The sequence below is a fragment of the Dromiciops gliroides genome, chromosome 6 (assembly GCF_019393635.1).
Source record: "Dromiciops gliroides isolate mDroGli1 chromosome 6, mDroGli1.pri, whole genome shotgun sequence".
NCBI lineage: Eukaryota > Metazoa > Chordata > Mammalia > Microbiotheria > Microbiotheriidae > Dromiciops > Dromiciops gliroides.
In genome coordinates this window covers 271,694,289-271,719,149 of record NC_057866.1, presented here as the reverse complement: position 1 = coordinate 271,719,149, position 24,861 = coordinate 271,694,289, and the positions used below count along the sequence as shown (strand labels likewise).

Genomic DNA, 24,861 nt, shown 5'->3' with positions numbered 1-24,861 from the left:
TCCTAGTTTTCAGTTTTATTACACAATACCCTCTTCATGCCCCATATGCCATACCTGTACACTCTATTTGCTGATATGTGAGCTTGGAATTCGATTTTCCACCTTCCTGTCTTTGCACAGACTCCACACCCTGCCTAGAATGTACTGTTTCTACCCCTCTACCATTTACAATCCTTAGTTTCTTTCAAAATTCAGGTTTTATCTCCTTCATTCCTTGATTCTTTCTATGTATTAAAGAAGAGAGTTTTCTATTTTCTCTCTCTTTTCACATTATCTTGTATTTCTAATTTTATATTTGGTAGCCTGTCAAATGAATTCACTTTGAGGGAAAACACTACTGTCTCTCATCTTTGTGTCTCCATTGCCTAGCACATAGTAAATAGTAGATGCCTGTTGAATCAAAATTTGAACAAAATTAATTCAAACTGTATAAAAATATAGAAGTATCAGAAGTCCCTATACTCAATTACATGTCAAAAAAATTTTTAAAGGAAATTTATATAGACAATACACAAAATACCCAAATTAACATAAAAAGGAAATAGACTTCTTAATTGAATAGCTGAAGAGAAATTGAAAAAGTCACAAATAAAACCCTTGGTCTCATTTTTATAGAGCTGAGTCTCAGTTCTACATATCTAGCCCTAGTCTTTCTTCTGAGCTCCATTGCTATGTCACCTACTACTCTACTGACATCTTAAATTAGATGGTCTGTAGGAATCTCAAATTCAACATATCCAAAAAGAACTCACTATCTTTCTTCCCAAACTTTCATCTCTTCCTAATTTTTCTACTATTATCAAATATTCTGTTTTAACATCATACCAATCAGCCTTGCTATGTTAGTGTTGTCCTTGACCCCTCACTCACACTCACTGCACGTAGCCAATAAATTATAAAGTCTTCTTATTAGTCACTTCACAACACATCTCATATACATGACTATTTCTCCATTTGCATAGCTACAAACCTTTCACAAGCTTTTATCACTTCTGTCCTGGGCTATTACAACAGCCTTCCAATTTGCCTTCATATCTAAAAATCTGGCTTGATACTACTTAGGGGAAAATTTATCTCTCTAATTGCTCATGTCAAAAAAATAGAGAAAAAGCAGATCAATGAATTGGGCATGCAACTAAAAAAACTAGAAAATTAACAAATTAAAAATCCCTAATTAAACACCAAATTGGAAATCCTAAAAATCAAGGGAGAGATTAATAAAATTGAAAGTAAGGAAACCATTGACCTAACAAAACTAGAATTTGGTTTGATGGAAAACTGATAAAATGGATAAATCATTGGTTTTCCTCTTTCATTTTTAAAATCAAATTAACCAAGTTACTAGCATGAAAAATGAAAGAGGTGAACTCACCACCAATGAAAAGGAAATTAAGACAATTGTTAGGGGCAGCTAGGTGGTGCTGTGGATAAAGCACTGGCCTTGGATTCAGAAGCACCTGAGTTCAAATCTAGCCTCAGACACTTGACACTTACAAGCTGTGTGACCTGGGCAAGTCACTCAACCCTCATTGCCCTGAAAAAAAAAAAGACAATTGTTAGGAGCTAGGTTGCCCAATTATATGCCAATCTGACAATCTAAATGAAATGGATGAATACCTACAAAAATATAAATTACCCAGAGAAAAAGAAATAAAATACTTAAATAACCCAGTCTTAGAAAAATAAATTGAACAAGCCATCAATGAACTTCTAAGAAAAAATCCCCAGGACTAGATAAGTGAATTCTACCAAACATTTAAAGAACAATTCATCCCAATACTACATAAACTATTTCAGAAAATGGGTGAAGAGGGAGTCCTACCAAATTCCTTTTATGACACAAATACAGTGCTGATACCCAAACTAGTAAGAGCCAAAACAGAAAAAGAAAATTATTAGACCAATTTCCCTAATGAATATTGATGAAAAAATTTAAATAAAATACTAGCAAAAAGATTACAGCAATTTATCACATGGTTCATACATTTTGGTCAGGTAGCATTTATACCAAGAATGCAGGGATGGTTCAATATGAGGAAAACTATCAGCATAATTGACCATATCAATAAAAAAAACAACAATGGAAATCACATGAGTATCTCAATAGATGCAAAAAAAAAGCCTAACACAAAATACAGTACCAATTCCTATTTAAAAAAAAAACACTACAGAGCATGGGAATAAATGGAGCTTACCTTAAAATGATGAGTAACATTTATCTAAAATCATCAGCAACTACTATCTGTAATGAGGATAAGCTAGAAGCCTTCCCAATATAATCAGGGGTGAAGCAAGGATTCCCCTTATCACCTGATGTTATACTTCTAGAAATCCTAGAAAATCAACTAAAAAAACAACTTGAAATTATTAGCAACTTTAGCAAAGTTGCAGGATACAAAATAAACCCACATAAATCATCAGCATTTCTATATATTACCAACAAAGTCCAGCAGCAACAGATAGAGAAATTCCATTTAAAATAACTGTAGACAATACAAAATACTTGGGAGTCTACCTGCCAAGACAAACACAGGAACTATATGAACACAACTCAAACATTTCTCACACAAATAAAGTCAGTCAAACAATTGGAAAAACATTAATTGCTCATGGGTAGGCCAAGCCAATATAATAAAAATCATGATCCTACCTAAATTAATTTATTTAATGATATACCAATCAAACTGTCAAAAAATATTTTATGGATCTAGAAAAATAATAATAAAATTCACCTAGAAGAACAGAAGCTCAAGGATATCAAGAGAATCAATGGGAAAAATATGAAATAAGGTGGTTGAACCATACCAGATCTCAAAACTATATTATAAAGCAATGATTATCAAAACAACCTTGTACTGGCTAAGAAATAGAGTGGAATAGAATAGGTATGACTTATACCATAGTAAATGACTATAATAATCTAGCACATGATAAACCCAAAGATCCAAGCTTTTAGAACAAAAACTGCTGGGAAAACTGGAAAAACAGTGTGGCAAAAACTAGGTATAAACCAACATCTCATACCATATACTAAAATAAGGTCAAAATGGGTACATGATTTAAACATAAAGGGTGATACTATAAGCAAATTGAGAGTATGGAATAGTTTCTCTCTCAGATATATGGACAGGAGAAGAATTTAGAAACAAAGAAGATACAGAGAATTGTATTGTTTGTCCTTCATTCCTGAAGAGGACCATGACAATGGGGTGATATCATGACTTGCACTGAATTGGATTTAAGTGAGGGAGGGCTGTGCAAGGTCACTAACCTCACTCTCCTCTAGAGCCATCTGGGTGCAGTGGTAATATATATATATCAGGATGGCTGGAGATGGCCCCAGATGTTAAAGGTAATTGGGGTTAAGTGACTTTCCCTAGGTCACATAGTGTCTGAGTTGAGATTTGAACTTAGGTCATCCAGACTTTAGGGCCAGTACTCTATCCAATGCACCATCTAGCTGGTACTAGAGAGAGTATTACAAAATGCAAAATAGATCATTTCATTATATAAAATTTTTAAAGCCTTTGCACAAATAAAATCAATGTAACCAAAATTAGAAGGAAAGCAGAAAACTGGGAAAGAATATTGCAACAAGTACCTCTAATAAAGGCCTCATTTCTCAAATAGAGAAATGAGTCATATTAATAAAAATATAAGTCACTCCCCAATTGATAAACGTCAAAGGATATGAACAGGCATTTTTCAGATAAAGAAATCAGTTATCTATAGTCATATAAAAATGCTCTAAATCACTATTGATCAGAGAAATGCAAATTAAAACAACTCTGAGGTACCACCTCACACCTATCAGAGTGGAAAATATAACAAATAAAGAAAATGTTGGATGTTGGAGAAAATGTGGGAAAATTGGAATGCTAATTCACTGTTGGTAGAGTTGTAAAGTGATACAACCATTCTGCAGAGCAATTTGAAACTATGCCCAAAGGGCTATAAAACTGTGCTGACCCAAGGGGCAGCTAGGTCGTGCAGTGGATAGAGCACTGGCCCTGGAGTCAGGAGGACCCGAGTTCAAATCCGTCCTCAGACACTTAACACTTAGTAGCTGTGTAACCCTGGGCAAGTCACTTAACCCCAATTGCCTCACACAAAAAAAACCAAAAACCAAAACAAAACAAAACAAACAAAAACTGTACAGACCCTTTGATCCAGCAATACCATTGCTATGTCTGTATTTCAAGGACATTTTTTTAAAAAGAGAAAAGGACCTATTTGTACTAAAATATTTCTAGCAGCTCTTTTTGTGATGACTAAGAATTCGAAGTCAAAGGGATACCTATCAATTGGGGAATAGCTAAGATGCAGTATATGATTTTAACGGAATATTATTGTGCTATAAGAAATGGCAGCAGAATGATTTCAGAAAGGTCTGGAAAGACATACAAACTAATGTATAGTGAAGTGAGCATAACCAGGGGAACATTGTACACAGTGACAGCAATATTATTCAATGAAGAACTGTGAATAACTTACCTATTCTCAGCAATACAACGATCCAAGACAATCCCAAAGGACTAATGATGAAGCATACTATCTACTTCCTAAGAAAGAACTGATACTGATTGAACATGGATTGAAGCATGCTATTTTTCACTGTATTTTTTTCCATTCTTTTATTAGAGTTTTCTTATACAAAATGAGTAATATGGTAATGTCTTACATAATCGCACACATACAACCTATATCTGATTGGTTATTGCCTCAGGGAAGGGAGGAAGATAGAATTTGCAACTCAAAACTTTAAATAAAAATATTTTATTTAAAAAATTGTAAGAAGTAATTCACACCCCACCCATTAGACAAAGTGATTTTTCTAGAGCACCTCACCCTTCTCTCTAAGCTAGAATGGGTAATTATTGCCTACAGGATAAAATATAGAATTGCCTGTTTAGGATTTAAATCCCTTCACTATCTGGCTGCTTCCTATGTTTCCTGTTTTCTTACACCTTACTCCCCTCTACACAGTCAGGATACAGCTACATTGACCTAGTTCCTATTTCTCATATACAACACTCCAACTCCCAATTCCATACTTTTCCCCCTGGAACTGCCCCATGTCTGGAATGTTTCCCCTCTGCACCTCTGCCTCCTAGGACTCTTAAGGCTCAAACCCCACTTTTTACAAGAGGCCCCTCTTCCTCCAGTACCACTTCTAGAGCCGTTCTTCTGAGACAACTTCTCTTCTATGCTGTATATCTCTTGCATGTACATAGTTATTTGCATATTTTCTGCATCTTTAGAATGACAGGCCACTGAGGGCAGGAATTATTTTTACTTTGTTTTGTATTCCAGCCCTTACCATAATGTCTGCCACATATTAAGAATTTAACAAATGCTTATTCAAAAACTCAAGAATGCCCCCTTTCCCCACTGTTATTTGACATAACACTAGGAATGCTAATTCTTCAGTTAAAAAAAAAGAGCAAGAAATTAAATGAATAAACATTGATCCAGAAACCAAATTGTTCCTATTTATAAATGATGGCATACTTAGAAATTCCTATTTGAAGGGATTCATCAAAATTGTGAATACCTTCATTAAAGTAACAAAACAAAATAAAAAACACAGGAGTCACAAAGAACTGCAAAAGCACTTTTGTATATTACAAAAACTAGGAGGAAATGAAAGAGAACTTCCATTTTTAACAACTACAAAGTACATTTAAAAATCACAAAAGCATTTCTGCATATTGCAAACCTTGAGAAGAGAAGATAGAAAGGAAAGTTCCATTTAAAACACCCACAAAATGTATAAAACATTTGGCAGTCAATGCTAATTGATTTAATTAGTTTGGCAATCATAACAAATTAGATAAAGGACTGGTCTTAGAGTTAGGAAGACTGCACATACTACTTCTGTGATGGTGGGATAGTTTTCTAAACCCTCAGGGACCCCAAGAAACCATAAATTATATGATAGACTACATTACAGCTCAGCTGCTAATTAGCAGTGGTAATGTAAGTATTTGCAATGACAGTTCTTCGAACTGATGAAATCATAGGTTGTATCTTTTCGGGGGAGGGAGGGAGGGGAAATAGGTTTATTGAGAGAGGGATCCTGTCTCACAATAAGTTGGTCTCAGGTCTAGGACCTGAAGATCCTGAGCCTAGGGACCCACAGGGTTTTATACTCAAACCAGGGTTCAAAAGTATTTATACATACTATTTTTAGACAGACTCCTCCCACAAACACCACGTTATGTCTTCAAAAAAAAAGTACCAAGACACACAAGTGATTTAAATGGTTTTTATAGAAACAAGGGAAGACCTAAATAATTGGAGAGAGATTCAATATCCATGGTTAGGTCCTGCCAATCAAATAGACATGGCAATGTAAAGTTCAAGTGGTGCCTTTCATACAGCCTTTTCTGATGCCCTCAGTTGTGACTTAGAAAGTTTACTAGTAAGAAAAGTTATTTGCTCTGTTTCACACGTATTGCAACTTTTTTGTGCTTACATTTTTTCCCCTTACTAGAATGTAAACTCCATAAGGGCAGGAATATTTAATTTTTACTTTGTAGGCCTATGACTTAGCACAGTTACTAGAGCTTAGAATGGAATTCAAAAAATGGTGACTGCATTGACTTAGATAAATTAATCTATGGATCCAGTGCTATACAAATCAAACTACCAAGAGATTACAAAATTAATTTTGAAAAACAAAATTTCAAGCATTTTAAGAGAAATAATAAAAAATAAGAATGAAGGGAGCCTACAATTAATAGAACTCAAATTAGATGATAAAGCAGTAAAAAAAAAAAATAGAAAGGCAGGTCAGTGTAAATGACTAGATAAAAAAGGCTCAGAATCAAAGGAACACAGCAGTCCATTGTTCAAAGAAACCTAGAACCCAAACTGCTAGAAGGACCTCTTTGTATGAAAATAAAAATCTAGTCTGAAGAACATAAAGGACTGACAGAATATTGGTTAAGACCAGTATACTGTACCATATGCAGCAATAAGTTGCAGATGAATAAATATACAAGTTTATGGTGTTTTTTAATAATAAACATTTTTATTTATAGTTTTGATTTCCAAATTTTATTCCTCATTGCCTCCCTCCCCTCTCCCCTTCCTGAGATGGTACACAATCAGATGTGGGCTATACATGTGCAACCATGTAAATCATCAACATACCAGTCACTTTATACAAGAAAACTTGAATAAGAGAAAAAATGAAAGAAAGTGAAAAATATCACGCTTCAATTTGTGTTTAACCAACATCAGTTCTTTCTTTGGAGGTAGATAGTATGTTTCATAAATATTCCGCTGGGATTGTCTTGGATCATTGTATTGCTTCATCAAACAATATTGCTGTCTCTGTGCACAATGTTCTCTAGGCTCTGCTCACTTCACTATACATCAGTTCATACAAGTCTTTCCAGGCCTTTCTGGAATCATTCTGCTTGTAATTTCTTCCTCCCACCCAGGGCAATGGAGGTTAAGTGACTTGTCCAGGGTCACACAGCTAGTAAGTGTCAAGTGTCTGAAGCCATATTTGAATTCAGGTACTCCTGAATCATGGGCTCTATCCACTGTGACTGTAAATGGCTGAATTTAGGGGTTTTTTGTTTGTTTAGGGAACACATAAGAGACTTGGGGGATCTCAATTCAACTTATAAATCTGCTACTTACTAGCTATGTCACTTTGGGCAAGTCACATATCTCCAGACCTCAATTTTTTCATCAAGAAAATGAGAGGCTCTGACTAAATGTTCTCTGGATCCCTGGAAGATATAAATTCAAGATCCTAGGATGGATATAAGATTATATATAACCACTTTGAGAGACAATGTTTTCATGCCAATGATGTAGCCATTGTTTGAGTAACTTTAGAAACTTCTTTTGAAATTGTCTACAGAACCCAATTCCAAGTTATAAAAGAAAAAACTATTTCAATAGCTTCCCTCTTTTTAACAAAAATTCTATTACTCACATTTTGTACCCACACTACTCAACAGACTAGATAGTGAATGATTCTTGGCTTTCTCTAAAATCCAATTTATTCTGAAATAGACAGAGCAGACTTGATAGTTGGAAGCCGAAGATTCTACTCCCAGTACCTGCCTTATTTCTAGCAAACAAGGGCTCCTCTCAGTCCTGTGATTCAGAACTACCCAGCTGCTGAGTTCCTAGCCATGTGACAATGTTGATCAAGACACAACCTCTGAGCCTCAGCTTCCTCATTCCTACAATGGATCTCATCTACCTTATCTACCTCAAAAGATTGCAGGGAGGATACATAAAAGTGATGTTTCTGTCCTTACTTTATAGTTAAGAGTCTCAGGTCTGTGAAGTACCTCTGAGGGCATTTATTCCAACCTCTTCTTCAACATACTCAACAGAGGCACTTGGATGTATAGGTCATGGATGTAGATAGTGGTGTCCTGTACTAGGTAGATCTGGATTCCATTCAACCACTCTTTTTTTTATCAGTTCTTTCTATAGGGGTGCATAGTAAGCTTCCATTCAACCACTCTTACTGATGAGGACCCAAATATCACAGTCATTAGCAGCCACTACTACTTGGGTCACTGAATAAAGAGGATGATAATGATGATAGCAACAAGAATAATGACTATCATTTACACAATGATTCGAGGTTTGCAAAGCATTTTGCATGAATTATTTTATTTGATCCTCATATCCCTGTGAGATAGGTTGTATTATTATTGCTATTTTACTCATAAAGAAGTTAAGACTGACAAATATGAGTCACATAACTAGTAAGTGGCAGGATTCAAACTCAGTTCTTCTGAATTCTAAGTCCAACACTCTATCGACTGTACCACCCAGCTGCCTACCCTAAGAGATCCTGAGCCTCAGGGATCCAAAGATGGTACAATAAATGAGACTAACACCCATCAGGAATCCAGAGCAGATCCATCAGAGATCCCCAGTATTGGGGCATCGAAAGTACCACAGTTTTTCAGGGACTCAGACCCTAGAAGCCAAGTTCCTAGTCATGTGAAAATGTTGATCAAGTCATATGTTCCACATGCATGGTACCTTCTGAGAAGAGCTCATTCCCTACCATATAAATAGGAAGTAGTCTTCCAGTTAGAGTTCAGTCTGACCCCAGATACCTCAGGGCCAAGTATTTATTGACTAAGGTGACCAGACAGAAGTCCCTACCACCTACATATCCATCTCCCCAATGTTTGGAGTAGCAAGCATTGGAAGCAGATGCTGCTTCCCCAGATTGATGCTGTGCTCAGTCATTACAGAACACTAGAGATGAGAACCTTAGTATCTCACCACCCCCAATCATTTGGCTGGTAAACTCCAACCAAATACTACCCTTCATTTCTGTTATTCAGTCTCCTACTGGTGAGGTGAAAATCCTTTCCCCCACCAAATCTTTCTTCATTTTATCTGTATCTGCCTCAGCCTATACCTGCACAGCCTACATCTTATTTTTTCATTTCATTTTGTTCTCTGAACCAACGTCAAACCCCCTACCTCTACACTTAACACAGTGACCTTCATTCTATACCTCTGTTTAAAAGTTCAATGTTTCTTCATCAAATACCCTTTACATCATCCATTATTCACAGGAATATAACGCCCCTAAGAGACACTAATTCCTAGATACCCTCTTACTATTATTATATTCTCTTAAATAGGGCCAAGAGAAGAATTAGACATATTGCTTAATCCTGAATAGCACTTGCAGACCCTTCCTCTGCCACCATCACTCAGAAACCTCTCCTTCTAGGTCCATCTATACCTCTATATCATTGTATCAAGACCATTGTTTTATTTATCTACGAACATACAGGTCATTCTCATGCCTTTCTTAAGAAATTCTACACCTCATTCATTACACTGTAGTGTATGTAGCACACTGCCTGGCACATAGTAAGCACTTAACAAATGTTTGTTGACCGACTGACATGCCAATCCCTACCCTCATACTCAGGGACTTAATTAACCTCCCCAACTCCAGCGACCTCGGTCTTTATATCTGTTTCATGAATTGAATTGCAAATCTGCTATTAATGGTGACATACTCCATGCTTCTATTTAAGGAATCCTAGAGAATGACAGTAATGCTGCAGGATTGGAAATGGGCCAGTTGTGCTGCAGGATTGGAGATGGGCAAATGTTGCTCTCATTTGTAAAAAGGAGGAAAATTCTTCAATGTATTCCTGGGAAAATACTAGAACAAAAAAAGAAACAGGGAACACAATACAAGTTAATCGTTGTTGTTGTTCAGTCATAATTGACTCTTCATGACCCCTTTGGGATTTTTCTTGGCAAAGATACTTAAGCAGTTTGAGATTTCCTTCTATGACTCATTTTATAGATAAAGAATGGAAGCAAACAGGGTTAAGTGATATGCCCAGGGTCACACAACTAGTAAGTGCCTGAGGCTAGATTTGAACGCAGGAAGACGAACATTGCTGACTCCAGGCACAGCACTCTATCCACTGCATCACCTATCTGCCCCTACGAGTCAATATGGTTTAATTAACAAGTCATGCCAGACTAAGCTCATCTCTTTATTTGGCAAACTTGGTGGATCAGAGAATGGTCATGTTTTAAATGTTACCATCATACATAAGTTGAATAATACACATTTGGAGCTGGAAGGTACCTCATAAACCATTTAGGCCTACACCTTCATTTTTGCTTCAATATTATGGGATTATTATCTCCATGATCCTGAACTCAAAGTTGGTCCTGATTGTATGGTTCTCTGTCCTGCCATCTCCACCTTAATCCTCCCAAAATTATTCTTTATCCTCACCTTCACCTACAATGTATCTATCCCAACTAGTCCATTGTCCTTAATTTGGTTTCCTTCTCTTTCTCACAGTTTCAAACACACAATTTCAAATTACAGAAAGGCATAATGACAAAAAGCATTAGGTTTGGAGTAAGAGTATCTGTATTCAAATCCTAGCAATGGCATTCACTGCTGCTTGTGTGGCCTTGGTTAAGTTCTCTCTCTTTCCATCGGTCCCCTCATCTATAAAGGGAGGGGCTTCCTCTAGATGGCCATGAGTAAGTTTCTTTCTAACTTTAACTCCTAGGGCTCTATGAGTTTCTGCTCTCTGCTCCCCAGGCTATCCAGATATGAGAACTACAGATTCAATCATCTGATACATAGGTTTCTTTTCATCTGGAAATGTGTCTTCATCCACAAAGACGTTGGACAAAAGAGAGCCAAGAACAGACTCCTGGTGCACTCTACTACAAAATTCTTCCCAAACTGGCATTAATTCACTGACCTCTACTCTTTGAGTCTTGGTCATTCAAACAGTTCTGAATCCACCTAACTGTTACCTTCATTAATTAATCTCCTCCACTAGGGTGAGATAGTCAAATACTTAGCTAAAATCCATGGATACAAGGTATTTGGCATTGCTTGGATCTTCCTTTGTAAAATGACATTAGTCTGACATGCCTTATTTTCAGTGAGTCCGTGCTGGCTTTCGGCATGACTACTGTTTCCCTAAGGTACTTACAAACCACTGCTTTATCTGTTCTGGTGTTTTTCCAGGGATCAAGACCACTGTTCTGTACAAAGAAGAGTATACCTCTCTTCTCCCTTTAATAAAAATCTGGGTGATATTTTTTCCAATCAATCTTGTTACAATACTTAGGATACCTTAAATATGTAGGTATGGAGACTGCCACCATGAAGAACAGATCTACAATGCAATTCCTCAAGCTTTCAATAGGTCTATTAGACACTATGGTTGGCACTAAGCATAACAAGAAAAACTCTGGAGGGTGATGGGGAGGTACTTCTTAATGTGCTTCAATGGTTTAAATCACAGCCTGGTTCTTTTTATTCATTGTGTTCATTGAAAAACATTGCTTGTTATGAACCCCATATAGAATAATTCCATCACAATGTCTAAAGAAAGCCAATCACTCCTGCAGCTTTAGTTTGTGCTCTCACTGTGGGCCTAATAAGTAATGAGGTCTGGGGGGGAAAAAAACCTTCCTGTTCTAGAAGAGAGGGTAAACAAAGCTTTGAGCAGATTTGTTAGGTAACACAGACCCCCTGCCAAATGGAATTGAATGGAAGTGAAGCATTTGTATGTACAGAAATCAAAGCCTACCAACTGGGAGCCAAACAGGACTTCTCTCTAAGCAGTTACCAAAAGATCAGCTAAGATAAACCCCACTAAACAATTGCCATTTTTTCTCCTTCAAATCTATTAGTATGTTGTCAATTTATTTACCTTGATTCCCTGCCTAGCACCAGTCTTATATTGGCTCCAGATACAAAGGATGTGCCAAAGAGGACAAAACCAGTGTTTATCCTTGAAAACGAATGGGCTTCAGTGCAGCAGAGTGCATCCCATCTGAGGCCCACTAGTTTTCCTTCTTTTCCCAGTGTCTCCCAAGAGTCCCTAACTCAGTGTACCCAAAAGGTCTTCCTGTACTTTAGCACTACCCCTGTCCCTGAAAAGTGGAGCTGGCTGGCTTTCACCTTGAGCAGGCATGTTGAGAGATGGACTGGTATAGTAGCAAGCACATGGAATTTGAAGTCAAAAGATCTGGGTTCAAATTTTGACCCTTATCCTACTTTGAGCAAGTCACATGACTCCTCTTGGCCTTGATTTCTTCCACTGGGAAATGAGATTGGACTAGGAAATCTCTACCATCTGTCAACTCAATCCACTTGATACATTCCAGGCTCTCTCTCTACCTAGTTGGCTAAGATATAACTTAAAAAGGTAAGGGAAGTCATCTGACCATGTTGGTTTTTTCTGCCTGGTTCTTGCTTAGCCCTTCTCGGCTAACACATGGGGAAGTATAGGAGTCCAGTGCAGAGGATAGACCATTAGCCTCAGAGTCAGGAAACCTGGGTTCCAAACCAACCGTAAACACTTAGGAGAGGTGTAATCTAGAACGAATCACAGCAGCTCTCAGCCTGCTGTCCTCCTCCAAGGAATGGGATTCATTTATGCCTCCAAACATCAACAGCAAAGTAGTTTGCAAGCCTTAAAATTTTATAGAAACGGAAGACAGCGTCATTAATAGGGAGGTGAACCTGCCAAGAAAGATGAAAACCTATCCAAAACAAACTTCCAAAAACATCAGAAAAGTACCAAAGAAAAAGAAAGAGGAGAAAAAGATCTGGGAATTTCTGGTTAAGAATAAGACAAGGAGTAGGAAGAGTGCGACAGCGGTGGCTTTGGTGGCGACGAGGAGAGGAGAAAAAGAGTAAAACACGGGTCACGCTTACCCCCTAGCCAGTCGCTGGAGATGTTCTGGAGCATGGTGACCGGGATACAGAAGAAGGTAATGAGCAGGTCGCTGAGTGCCAGGGAACCGATGAAGATGTTGGTGACCTTCCGCATAGCCTTGCTGCGGGTCACCACGTAGAGCACCAGGCCGTTCCCGAAAAGCGCCAAGACGAAGATGAGCACGGAGATGAGCACGAAGACTAGTTTGGCCGCGCCTGGCAGCTCGGGACTGTAGACTAAGGGCCGCAGCCCATACAGGGCGATGAAGCGCTCACGGCTCATGTTGTGCTCCCGCAGGAGCCGGCCTAACTGCTCCGGGGTGATGTTGAGGGACTGCATGGCACGCACTGCAGGGAGAAAACTGGACAAAGGGAGTAGGTACCAGTTCTCCTGCCCTGGCCAAGCAGCCGAGACTCCAAGAGCTGTCCAGGGTTCCAGTGGCTGCGCTCAGCCGCGCGAAGTAGGAGCGCGGACAGCAGGATGGAGCGGGCTGAAATGTGTCAGGGAGAATGCGCTTGGGCGCACCAGTGTGCAAGGGGAAATCTGGGAAGCCTGTGCGGAAGCTGTGGGGACCTGCAATCTTCCTAAGAAACGGGAGAGCTTGCACTGACCTTTTAGCAGCTGGAGCCTGACCTGCAGGGCGCGGTTCCTGCTCGGCTTCTGCTCCCTGGTACAAGCTCCCCCTCCTGCTCACCCTACTGAAGGAGCAAGAAGACCAGCGCAGGTCCTCACCTAGGATCGTAACTTGCAGTAAGAGGCAAAAAGCACCTCAAAGATCATCTAGTCCAAATACCTGATTTAACAGATAAGGCAACTGAGGCGCAGAGAGGTCAAGCCTTGCCCGAGGTAACTCGCCTACATTCAGGATTCTCCAAACCCTTTTCCCACTGCACCTCAGAAGATCGGGGGGAAACGTGAAAGAGAAAAGGAAAGAGGAAAAGGGGAGGGTCAAACGAAGAGAGAAGAGAGAACCAGTTCAGAGGCTCCCAAGGACAAGGACCAAGAGGATTTTCAAGCTCAGAGAAACTTCTCTCCTGCGGGAGGCTCTAGGAGCTACAAAGGAAGTCAGGCAAAGGCTCTGCGGACTGAACCCCGCTTACGAGGAGAAAAAGCTGCACCGCCGACCTCCCAGCCTGGATTCAGCTTCGCATCCTTCTCAGCTTTGGGGAGGAAGCGGCGGCTACGCCCCTCCGGACGGAACCGAGACGCCCAAGACAGGAAAGGTGCGGGAGCGCAATGGGGACCACTAGTCAAGAGCACCTGCTTCTGGGCTCCAAAGTCACGAGAGGGTGGGGCGGGAGCGGGCTTTAATCTTGGCCGCCCTCCAATCAGAACGCGCGACGCCTAGATTGCCCAATTCACGTGGATTCACCCTCACACTGATTGTAGGCGGTCCCTGGCTTTGCTTGGGATCAACTTCTCTCATTCAGCTTCCTCATTTTAGGGGTGAGGAATCTGAGGCTAGAGACTTATTCAAAAGTGGAAATTCAAGCCAGATGCACTTCTCAGACCTACATCCAGAGTTTTCCCCTCTGTATCTGGGATTTCCTCAACTGGGAAGTTTTTTTTTCTATTTCGGCTAAATGAATAGTTCCAACCAAAACAAAACAAAACACCCCCACCATTCTGTGATCACAGAATCATATTTAGAGCTGGAAGGCACCTTAGGAACCTTGGAGTTCAACGCCCTCCTTTTTAAGTTGAGGAAACTGAGACACAGAGAAGTTAAATGACTTGCCCAGAGTCTCACACAGCTAATCATTTCTGAGACAGGATTTGAACCTATGTCAACCTGATTGTGAGCTCAGTGTTGTATTCCGATAAGTTCTAAGTAGTAGTTTTCTTTCTTTTTTTCCCTTAATTTGTGGAATGAAACAAGCATTTCCACAACAATATAATTTTGTTTTGTTTTTGTTTGTGGGGAAATGAGGGTTAAGTGACTTGCCCAGGGTCACACAGCTAGTAAGTGTCAAGTGTCTGAGGTCATATTTGAACTCAGGTCCTCCTGAATCCAAGTCTGGTGCTGTATCCACTGCGCCACCTATCTGCCTCTATATTTTTTAAAAATGATTCCACATGAATGGAAAATGCTCTCCAAATCCAGAAAAAAAAAAAAAAAACACTGTTGAATCTGGATGCAGAACGAACCATACTATTTCTATTGTTTTTGTTGTTATAGTTTTACTTTTTTGAGGTTTTTCCTTTTTGCTCTGATTCTTCTTTCATAACATGACTAATGCAGAAATATGTTTAATGTGATTGTAGATATATAACCTATACTGGATTGCTTGCTGTCTTGGGGAGGGGGGAAGGAGGGAGGCAGAAAAATTTGAAACTAGAAATCTTATAAAAACAAATGTTGAAAACTATCTCGAAATGTAACTTGAAAATAATAAAATATTTATATGAAAAATTAAATAAAATGATTCCACAGGAAACTGTACAATTTGCTATTAGATTGAGCCACATAGAAGGAACTGACTTGCCCAGGGTTGTACAGTGTGCCAATTTAAATGTCCAAGACATAATTTGGGGGTGATTTAATCATTTTATTATTAAGGTCAGCAGATTATGAATAAAAGGATGGTCATTTGGCCTTCTCTCTTAGACCAAAGGTAATCATGGCAGGGGACTCAAAGTTTATATACCCTTCATCAAACAGCAATCAAATCTAACTGGTTAACATGATTGAAGGCAGGCTATATTAAAGTGAAGGGCTGAGTATCTCTTGGATAGGGACTGTATACCAGACTACCCATAACTTTAGGCTTTCAGTTCAAAGAATATATCCCCTTTTTAATGAGGGGCCAGAGAGTGACCCCTAGACAGAGAGACTATGCCTACTCGGAGCACCCCCAGACTTGAGCTATCTAGACAAAAGGATCTGTCTCCACCCAAGCTTGAGTAGAACACAATGGGCTCTCCAACCTTAGAGTAAATTCCTTGCAACCAAGATGAGGAGAATTAACACAATTTCCTTCAGTAATGTCATTGGGGAAAAGGTGACTTTTTTTTTAAAATGAGGAATTTAGAACAAGTGAAGAGCCTTTGAATTTCCCCAGGATATTGGTTATTCATAATCATGTCTCACAACAATTTCTACTTGTCAGAAGAGGAACTTTTTACTCCAAGAACATGTTGGCGGTACTTGCAACCTGGATTGGGGGGATAGTTCACCCAAAGAATTGGAGGTTCAATGTGAATCTTATAAAATAAAAAGATTTATTAGAAGAGAGGAATATGTCCAGGGAACAGACCTCTATGGTCACTGTCCCACTGGAGTAAAAGAAGAACTGGTCTTTTGTATCTTTACAAAACAAGGGGATGGGAATAGAAAGATAACTGTGGGAGGGATCTTTGAATGATGGGATATCAGTAGGATATGCCCCATCCATCCATATCCTGCATATCATCTTGCAGACCTTGATATTGCTCATCAGTGTACCAGGGTCATGCTCAACCACATCTTATTCCTGAGGTGTTTTTCCCTTGGGAAAGCTTTAAGGATTCCTTGGGGGTTGGGATCTCTATGCTACTTGGGGTTTCGCTGCATTCCCACAACTGACAACCCCTATCTCCCAGGGTTTCCCTGCCATAAGGAATTATAGTGGGCACAGGCACACATCATTGGCTAGTAGGCAAACTTCTAGAGCTGGTGATTTACATACACAAGGTCCTTCACAAGCCTGAAAGCCTATCTCAGCAGGATAGTCAGAGCTTACGATCCATGGCAATATTTTTTTAAGTAATAAACATTTTTATTTATAGTTTTGAGTCCCGATTTTTATTCCACCTTGCCTCCCTCCCGTTTCACCTCCCTGAGGTGGTAAGCAATCAGACATGTGCAATTAGGTAAAACATTACCATATTAGTCATTTTGTACAAGAAAACCTGAATAAAAGAAAAAACTTAGTGAATAGTATGTTTCATCAATAGTCCTTTGAGATTGTCTTGGATCATTGTATTGTTGAGAATAGTTAAGTCATTCACAGTTCTTCATCAAACAATATTGCTGTCTCTGCATAATGTTCTCTTGATTCTGCTCACCTCACCATACATCTGTTCATACAAGTATTTTCAGACCTTTCTGAAATCATCTATTTTGTAATTTCTTGTAGCATAATAATATTCTATCACCATCATATACCACAGCTTGTTTAGCCGTTCCCCAATTGATAGGCATTCCTTTGATTTCCAATTCTTAGCAACCACAAAAAGAGGTGCTATACATATTTTTGTACAAATAGGTCTTTTTCTCTTTTGGGGGCTGTCTTATGGCAAACCTTTTGAGAGAGCCACAGACCACCAATTTGATAAGTTAAGACAGCAAATAGGAGTAGAGAGTACTTAATGCAAAGTCTTATTTTTTGTTTTAAGAGAGTCATCTAGGTGGCTTGGAGAAGAGCCTTGCTTGGTAGGACAATGTGTCATTTCCACAGCACTGAGAAACAGGAGGCTGTCAATGAATTCCCACTTCAATTTTGGAGATTCAAGGGATGAAAATAACTCTGGAGTATTTTCATTAACTTTTCTGGGGAGCTAGCTTTTCCAGATCTCAAATTATATTATGAAGCTGTCATTTCTAAACTACTGGTACTGGGAAAATAATAGAAAAGGATATCAGTGGAATGGATTAGAGTAGGAACATTTAGGAGCCAAAATATTTGTTGAACAATAGCTCAATAAATATTGGAATGAAAACTTACAGGAGCAAATATTATTTATTGAATGAAAACTGCTGGGGAAATGAAAAAGTAGTTTGTAGGAAAGGAATTTACACACAGAAATATAAACAATTTCAAATGGATAAATGTTCTAAATATAAAGAACCACATTATTTTTAAGAGGAAAATTGAAGGTTATTTCTTTAACAACTGTGGATAGAGGAAGAAATGTTTGAACAACTGCCACATAAAGAAATTTTAAAGGACAAAAGAGATTTGTTTCTATGGGAAAAATATTTAAGCATTTGCACTCCAGTCAGAATAAGAAAAGATACAGATTAGAAGATTTTTTTGTATTAAATATATCTAGTAAAAGTATCAAATTCAAAATCTATAGGTAATTGCAATATAACAGCTGAGATACCTCCATATTCTGGACCTCCCCCAGAATAGCTACCTGAGGCTTAAGGTTCTTGTGGATCTACATGCATTCAATAAAATGGTTCATTTATATATTTACTTGTTCTCTAGTCAACCAGAGGTATAATTAGTGTGGAGTAATATATACTAAGATCTCTTCCATGTACACTGGGCTTGTTTTTCTCTAAGTAAATAGTAAAACCCTCCTTGAAATTTACAACACTTAGTCTAGCTGACTAAGGTAGCTTCCTGGTTACCTTTGTACAAATACCAGCCTTTGAGAAGTGAAGACCTCTTCCTTCCAGCTCATTTTACCCTATCCCTGTTACCTTATCTTCTCACCCTACCCTCCCACTCCTTATTTTACCCACCTTTCCAAGAGTCCCTCTCCCATCCCCTCCCAATCTCAATCCACACACCCCTCCAAAAGTCCAATGCATAAACCCCTCTAAAAATCCCTCCCCCACCCTGTTTCCCAGTTTTCTCACCTCCCTATAAATTCAGAAAACTTCTACACCCTTTCAAATATACACATTGTTTCCTCTTCAACCCAATGAGATTAATGACCTGAGGTTTAGGATATATGAAGAATTAAGGGACTGTTAAAGTGGCCAACTAGATCTCAGGACTTACAAACCTAAGAAGTCAGGGGAGATAAAATTTTATGGCAGGAAAGTCGATTAGGCATGGCTACTATGTAGGGTGGTGCCAGGGGACAGAGATAACTCTAGAAGTCTGGACCACCATCCCTCATTCAAGCTTTCCCCGCCCACCCCCAAAAGGAACTTTCCATTGTCAGTTGGTCACTACATCTTTCCTGTATAAAAGCTTTGGCTTTTCTTCTGTTCTGAGAAGAGAATGTTTCTGAGCCATCTCCTTTCATTGAGGAAAAGTCTTCCACTTTCCTTTTTTTTTTTAGGGCAATGGGGGTTAAGTGACTTGCCCAGGGTCACACAGCTAGTAAGTGTCAAGTGTCTGAGGTCACATTTGAACTCAGGTCCTCCTGAATCCAGGGCCAGTGCTCTATCCACTGCACCACCTAGCAGCCCCTCCACTTTCCTTTTGGTCACTTTCTTTAGCCCCCAAATAAAAGACCATTTTATTCTAATTGGACTGTGTGTGGGTTGTAATTCTTTACAAAGAAATACTTAAGGACTCCTCCCACCTCTTTCCCTCTGACGGTAACATTACCAACCCTCCACCTCCACCTGCTTCCTCTCTATTAGTTCTTCCTTTCATGCCCCATTTTATGATATAATTACTTTTTGCCTTTTCCTAACCAATTTTGGTTTTTAGAATCACCCATTATATTATCACCCAACCCTTTTTTTTTCAAACTACTTTAGTAATGATGACAGTTTTAAGAATACTGATAACAGGGGCAGCTAGGTGGCACAGTGGATAGAACACTTGCCCTGGATTCAGGAGGACCTGAGTTTAAATCCAGCCTCAGACACTTAACACTTACTAGCTGTGTGACCCTGGGCAAGTCACTTAACCCCAATTGCCTCACACAAAAAAGAATACTGATGACATTTTCACACATATACACATACACATACATATATGAAAGAAGAAAACAATTTTATTTCAATGAGTGCCTTATAATTAGGTTTTAATGTCCTTTTCTTTTCAACCTCTATATTTCAGAGGAAGACTTTTGTTATGGACATCAATCTAATTAAACATTAGGAAATCATATGTACTTCTAAAAAAAATTTTCTATCTTTCCAAGATCTTTTCTGGCTTAGTTTGCAAATGATTTTTAGTCAAAACAAAAAGTAAGCAAAGAAGGCCAGGTCAGCTTTTTCTAACTAGACCACATTCCTGATTGAATTATGCACATCGTCAACTACAAAGCTTCATTGTTTTCATGCCCTATTTTAGCTATTGAAGAAGCTCAGCTTTCCGGAATAAAAAAATAAAATAAAAAACAATTAAAAGCTATTACCCCAGATGAGAAGCAATAAACAGTTATGACTGGACAGTTTTGAAGTGAAGAAACACGAGCTAACAATAACCTTCTAAAAAAGGTGTAAATCTGTTCGTGATCAAAGAAAATTGAAGTTAAAGCAATTCATAGGTATCACTTTATGCCATCAAAAAAGGAAAGATGGAAAAACCTCAGTATTAACTAGTCTGTGGAAGAATAGACACGCTAAGCTGCCACTATGGGAGCTGTCCAATCATTTTGGACAGCAATATGGAATTACAATTAAATTGACAATATTACTCATAACCTTTGACCCAGAAATCACACAACTAGGTTTATTCTCCCAAGCTGATATAGAGAGATAGAGATACATTGGGACATAGAGAAAGATATCTAAAGATATATATCTATATATGAACAACTATTCAATTTGACTCTATTCAATTCAATACACGTTTATTAAGTGCCTAGTTTGTGACAGCACCTTACTAAGTGATGAGAATACAAAGAGAGGGAAAAAAATGTCCCTGCCCTCAAGGAGTTTACAATTTAATGAAGAAAGCAATATTCAAACAAATATACACAAAGCAAGTTATATACAGGATGAATAGGAAATAATCAAAAAAAGGGAAAGCATTGGAATTAAGAGGGATTAGGAGAGAGGTTTTCTGTAGAAAGTTGGATTTTAGTTGGGATTCCAAGTAAGGCAGGTGAGAGGAGAAAAGGACCCCTGCTCAATAATCCTCTGTAACTCAGCAGCAAAGTGTCAAAAGCTCTTTGATTTCTTTCTTGAAATAAAAGGCACCATGAGCAGTAATTTAGTGTGCAGCAGGTGAATGCAAAGCATAGGGCCTGGCAGGCCCCTTTTATCCCTAGTCCCTACCATGAAATGGACTCTCCCTCTGTTCATCATTGACTGATACCTAAGGGTTACAATCTAAGTGTGAAAGCTAGCTATTTAGTGTTCTTAACCCTAATTTCCATAATTATTCTCTTTTTTTTTTTTTTAGTGAGGCAATTGGGGTTAAGTGACTTGCCCAGAATCACACAGCTAGTAAGTGTCAAGTGTCTGAAGCCGCATTTGAACTCAGGTCCTCCTGACTCCAGAGTCGGCTCTATCCACTTCACCACCTATCTGCCCCTATAATTATTCTTTGAGTTCTTAGCTAATAGGGAGGTGACACAGGGAGATTCCTTCAGTCTTGCCTTATATGGACACAGCCCAGGAGCAGAGTGGACCTAATTGAGACCAGCTCAAGGCTACTTGAACCACATGATCTCTCTGCCAGAGAGGAGGGAGGTCTAGACCTAAGTCCTCAAACAGGTCCAGAGGAGTACAATTTGAACAGTACTGATATGGTGGTAGTCTGAGACGATTATTCTTTTCCTCACAGGAGGGAAATCAGAGGAAGGAGAGCATTCTTTTTTTTTTTTAAGTGAGGCAATTGGGGTTAAGTGACTTGCCCAGGGTCACACAGCTAGTATGTGTTAAGTGTCTGAGGCCACATTTGAACTCAGGTACTCCTGACTCTGGGGCCGGTGCTCTATCCACTTCACCACCTAGCTGCCCCGAAAGCATTCTTGGTAGGGGGAACAGCCAGAGAAAGCACCTTGAGTGGAGAAATGGACTGTCTTATTCAGAGAACTGCCCGGAGGCCAGTGTCACTGAATCAGAGTATATGTCAGTGAGTAAGGGGTAAGAAGGCTGAAAAGGTAGGAAGGGTCTCAGATATGAAGGAATTTCGATGCTATCAAATTTTGTTTTTATGTCTGTCTCCTACAGAAAAAAAAAGATCAGAGAAAGTATTATTTTCATAATGTATCCTACAAAAACAAAAACAGATCTGAGACACACAGGAAAAACATGATACCAGTTTATTTGTCCCAAGAACAAGCAGGCATAACTTATTCTGAGACCCTTCCAAAGAAGGAGCTCAAAGACTCCCTCTTTCTGAGGGTATAAAAAGTTTCTTTGCTCACTGGTTACAAGGTGTTATCAGTTTCATTAGCAGGAAACAAATCAACCTAAAACCAAGTACTATAACAAGAATGGACATAATGCAATTCAGTTTAACAATTTCAGTTATAACAAGAATGTAGGAAATCCCAATCAGTTCAACTTAGTGGAAACACTATGATAAGCTTATATAATTCCAAAAAAGGGGATTTGGCAATGATGAGGATGCCTAGATGATTTTACAAGATAGGGACTTACCATCCTGAGGGAAGAAGTCAGCAGATAGGGATTTATCTGCTAGCTATCTTAGTTTAGTTTGGAGTTCAGTCAAAGGGAATTTTGCTCCTATTAATCCAGGGTTTCATAAAATCCTTTTTAATGATAAGGCAGATCAGAGGGCAGCTAGGTGGAGCAGTGGATAAAAGCACTGGCCCTGGATTCAGGAGGACCTGAGTTCAAATCCAGCCTCAGACACTTGACACTTACTAGCTGTGTGACCCTAGGCAAGTCACTTAACCCTCATTGCCCCACCCAATAATAATAATAACAACAACAATAATAATAGTAATAAGGCAGCTCCATCAAATCCAGGTGGCCCAAACATTCATCATAATAATGCTAAACAGAGCATTTTGTATTTGCTCCTGGAGGCAATAAGAAGCCTCTGGAGCTTACTGGGGGGCTGGAGAAGAGAGGAGTCATATCAATAGACTTGTCTTTTAGGAAAATCACTTTAGTGGATAAATGGATAGTGGGTTGGAGTAGAGAGAGACTTGAAGAAAGCAGACTCACTAGCAGGCTATTGTAGTAATCAAATCTTGAGGTAATGAAGCTCTTTAGAAGAGTGGTACCAAGGGGGCAGCTAGATGGCGCAGTGGTTAAAGCACCGGCCCTGGATTCAGGAGTACCTGAGTTCAAATCCGGCCTCAGACACTTGACACTAGCTGTGTGACTCTGGGCAAGTCACTTAACCCCCATTGCCTAAAAAAAAAAAAAAGAGTGGTACCAGTGTCAGAGGAGAGGTGTATATTGAAAGATATTGCAAAAGTGAAATTGACAGATCTTGACAACAGCTTGGATATGAAGGTTAAGAGACAGTGAGGACTCTTCTGGGGGCAGAGCCAAGATGACAAACTAGAGAAATTGCACAGCTCAGCCCTCCAAACAACTTTACAATAAGATGTCATTTAATTTTGGAGTGACAGGACCGACAAAAGGTCAAAATGAGATATTCTTCCAGTCCAAGCAACCCAGGAGGTCAGAAGAGAGATCTATGACATGTGGGAAGAGGCCAGTCTGGAGCCCACATGGATGAAACACCATTGGTGGCATCTACACAAATATTAATCTTATATTAGGGGGGAAAAACTGTAGTCAGATGCAGAGAAACAGAAATATTAAATGCATTCTTTTCATGTTACAATGCAATAAAAAATATTTAATGAAGGACTGTGGAAGCACAGACTAAAAGTTAGCTAGAAACACAATAATCTAATCCTAAAGAATGAGTAGGTCAAGAAACAAATCATAGAAACAATCAATTATTTCATTAAAGAGAATGAAAACAATGAGATAATATTCCAAAATTTGAGGATGACAGAAGAAATTTTATATCTCTAAATGTAGTAGTTAATACTAAACTATTATTACCCAAGAGAGATGATAAAAGCAAACTTGCAAACTAACTAGACTTTAGTTAATGGCTATAAGGAACATGTATTATTCTTTTTAACAAGGGCAGAGAAGTGGAGGGAGGAGACTTTCTGATTGAATATCTATATGCTTCCGTGCTATTTTTAGTGAGATTTTAACTAGAAATTACTGAAGGAAAAATAGTATTGATTCTTGACATTTTGTTTCTTCTAGTCCTTTCTTACCTGACATACATATTTGTTCTTTCTAAGTTTTATTGACATCTTTGTTTTTCTTTTCAGTACCTTCATTTCCTGAAATTTCCCCTCAAATTGAACTTATCTTGAAACAAAAAAAAGAACTCAAGTAATTCCAACAAACAAATAAAATTTGTGTTACACATTAGGCAATATTCCACATTAATGGACCCCATATCTATACAGAGAAGAGGCAAGTGTGTGTATGATCATTGCTTCTCTGGAACCAATTGGTTATTGTATCTAATCTGAGTTCAGCTGCCTTTTACTCTTCTTTTAATATATGTTATTGTAGCTATTCAATATTTGATTTCACTAGTCTGCTTTCTTCACTGTTTTTCACTTGAATGAATAGATGCCCATATGAATCTTCCTATGTTTATCTCAATTCCTAATATTTGCCACTGCATCACATTTATTTACCACAATTTATAACCCAATCGATATTCCATATCTTTGCTATTACAAAAATGGGCTACTATGAATATTTTGGTCTTATAGGACCTTTTCTGTCTTTGCCCTTCTTGACATACTGATGCTCTTTTCAATGAATATTAAACAATTCTGCAGAAGAGAGGGTTGAATAGTGGGTAAGGAGATGGCATTCGAACCAGGAAGACTTTGGTTTAGTTCTTACCTCTGGTACATCCTAGTTTTTGTGACTGTGGGAAAGTCACAGAATCTCAATGTTTTGGGGGACTAAGACTAGAACTTGCAGAGAAGATGCCAACCTGCTTTGGTCGTTTCCTCATCTTTTTTGTTGTTG

The 24,861-nt window shown here is 38.7% G+C and overlaps 1 protein-coding gene across 1 annotated transcript in view; it reads right to left on the bottom strand.

The window, feature by feature from the left end:
• Positions 1 to 13,571, bottom strand: part of QRFPR (pyroglutamylated RFamide peptide receptor) — an 80,227-nt gene extending 66,656 nt beyond the window's left edge. The window contains exon 1 of the mRNA XM_043973398.1: positions 13,232 to 13,571. Within this exon, the coding sequence (XP_043829333.1) occupies positions 13,232 to 13,571 (340 nt within the window). The remainder of the gene's footprint in view (positions 1 to 13,231) is intronic.
• Positions 13,572 to 24,861: the final 11,290 nt, after the last annotated feature.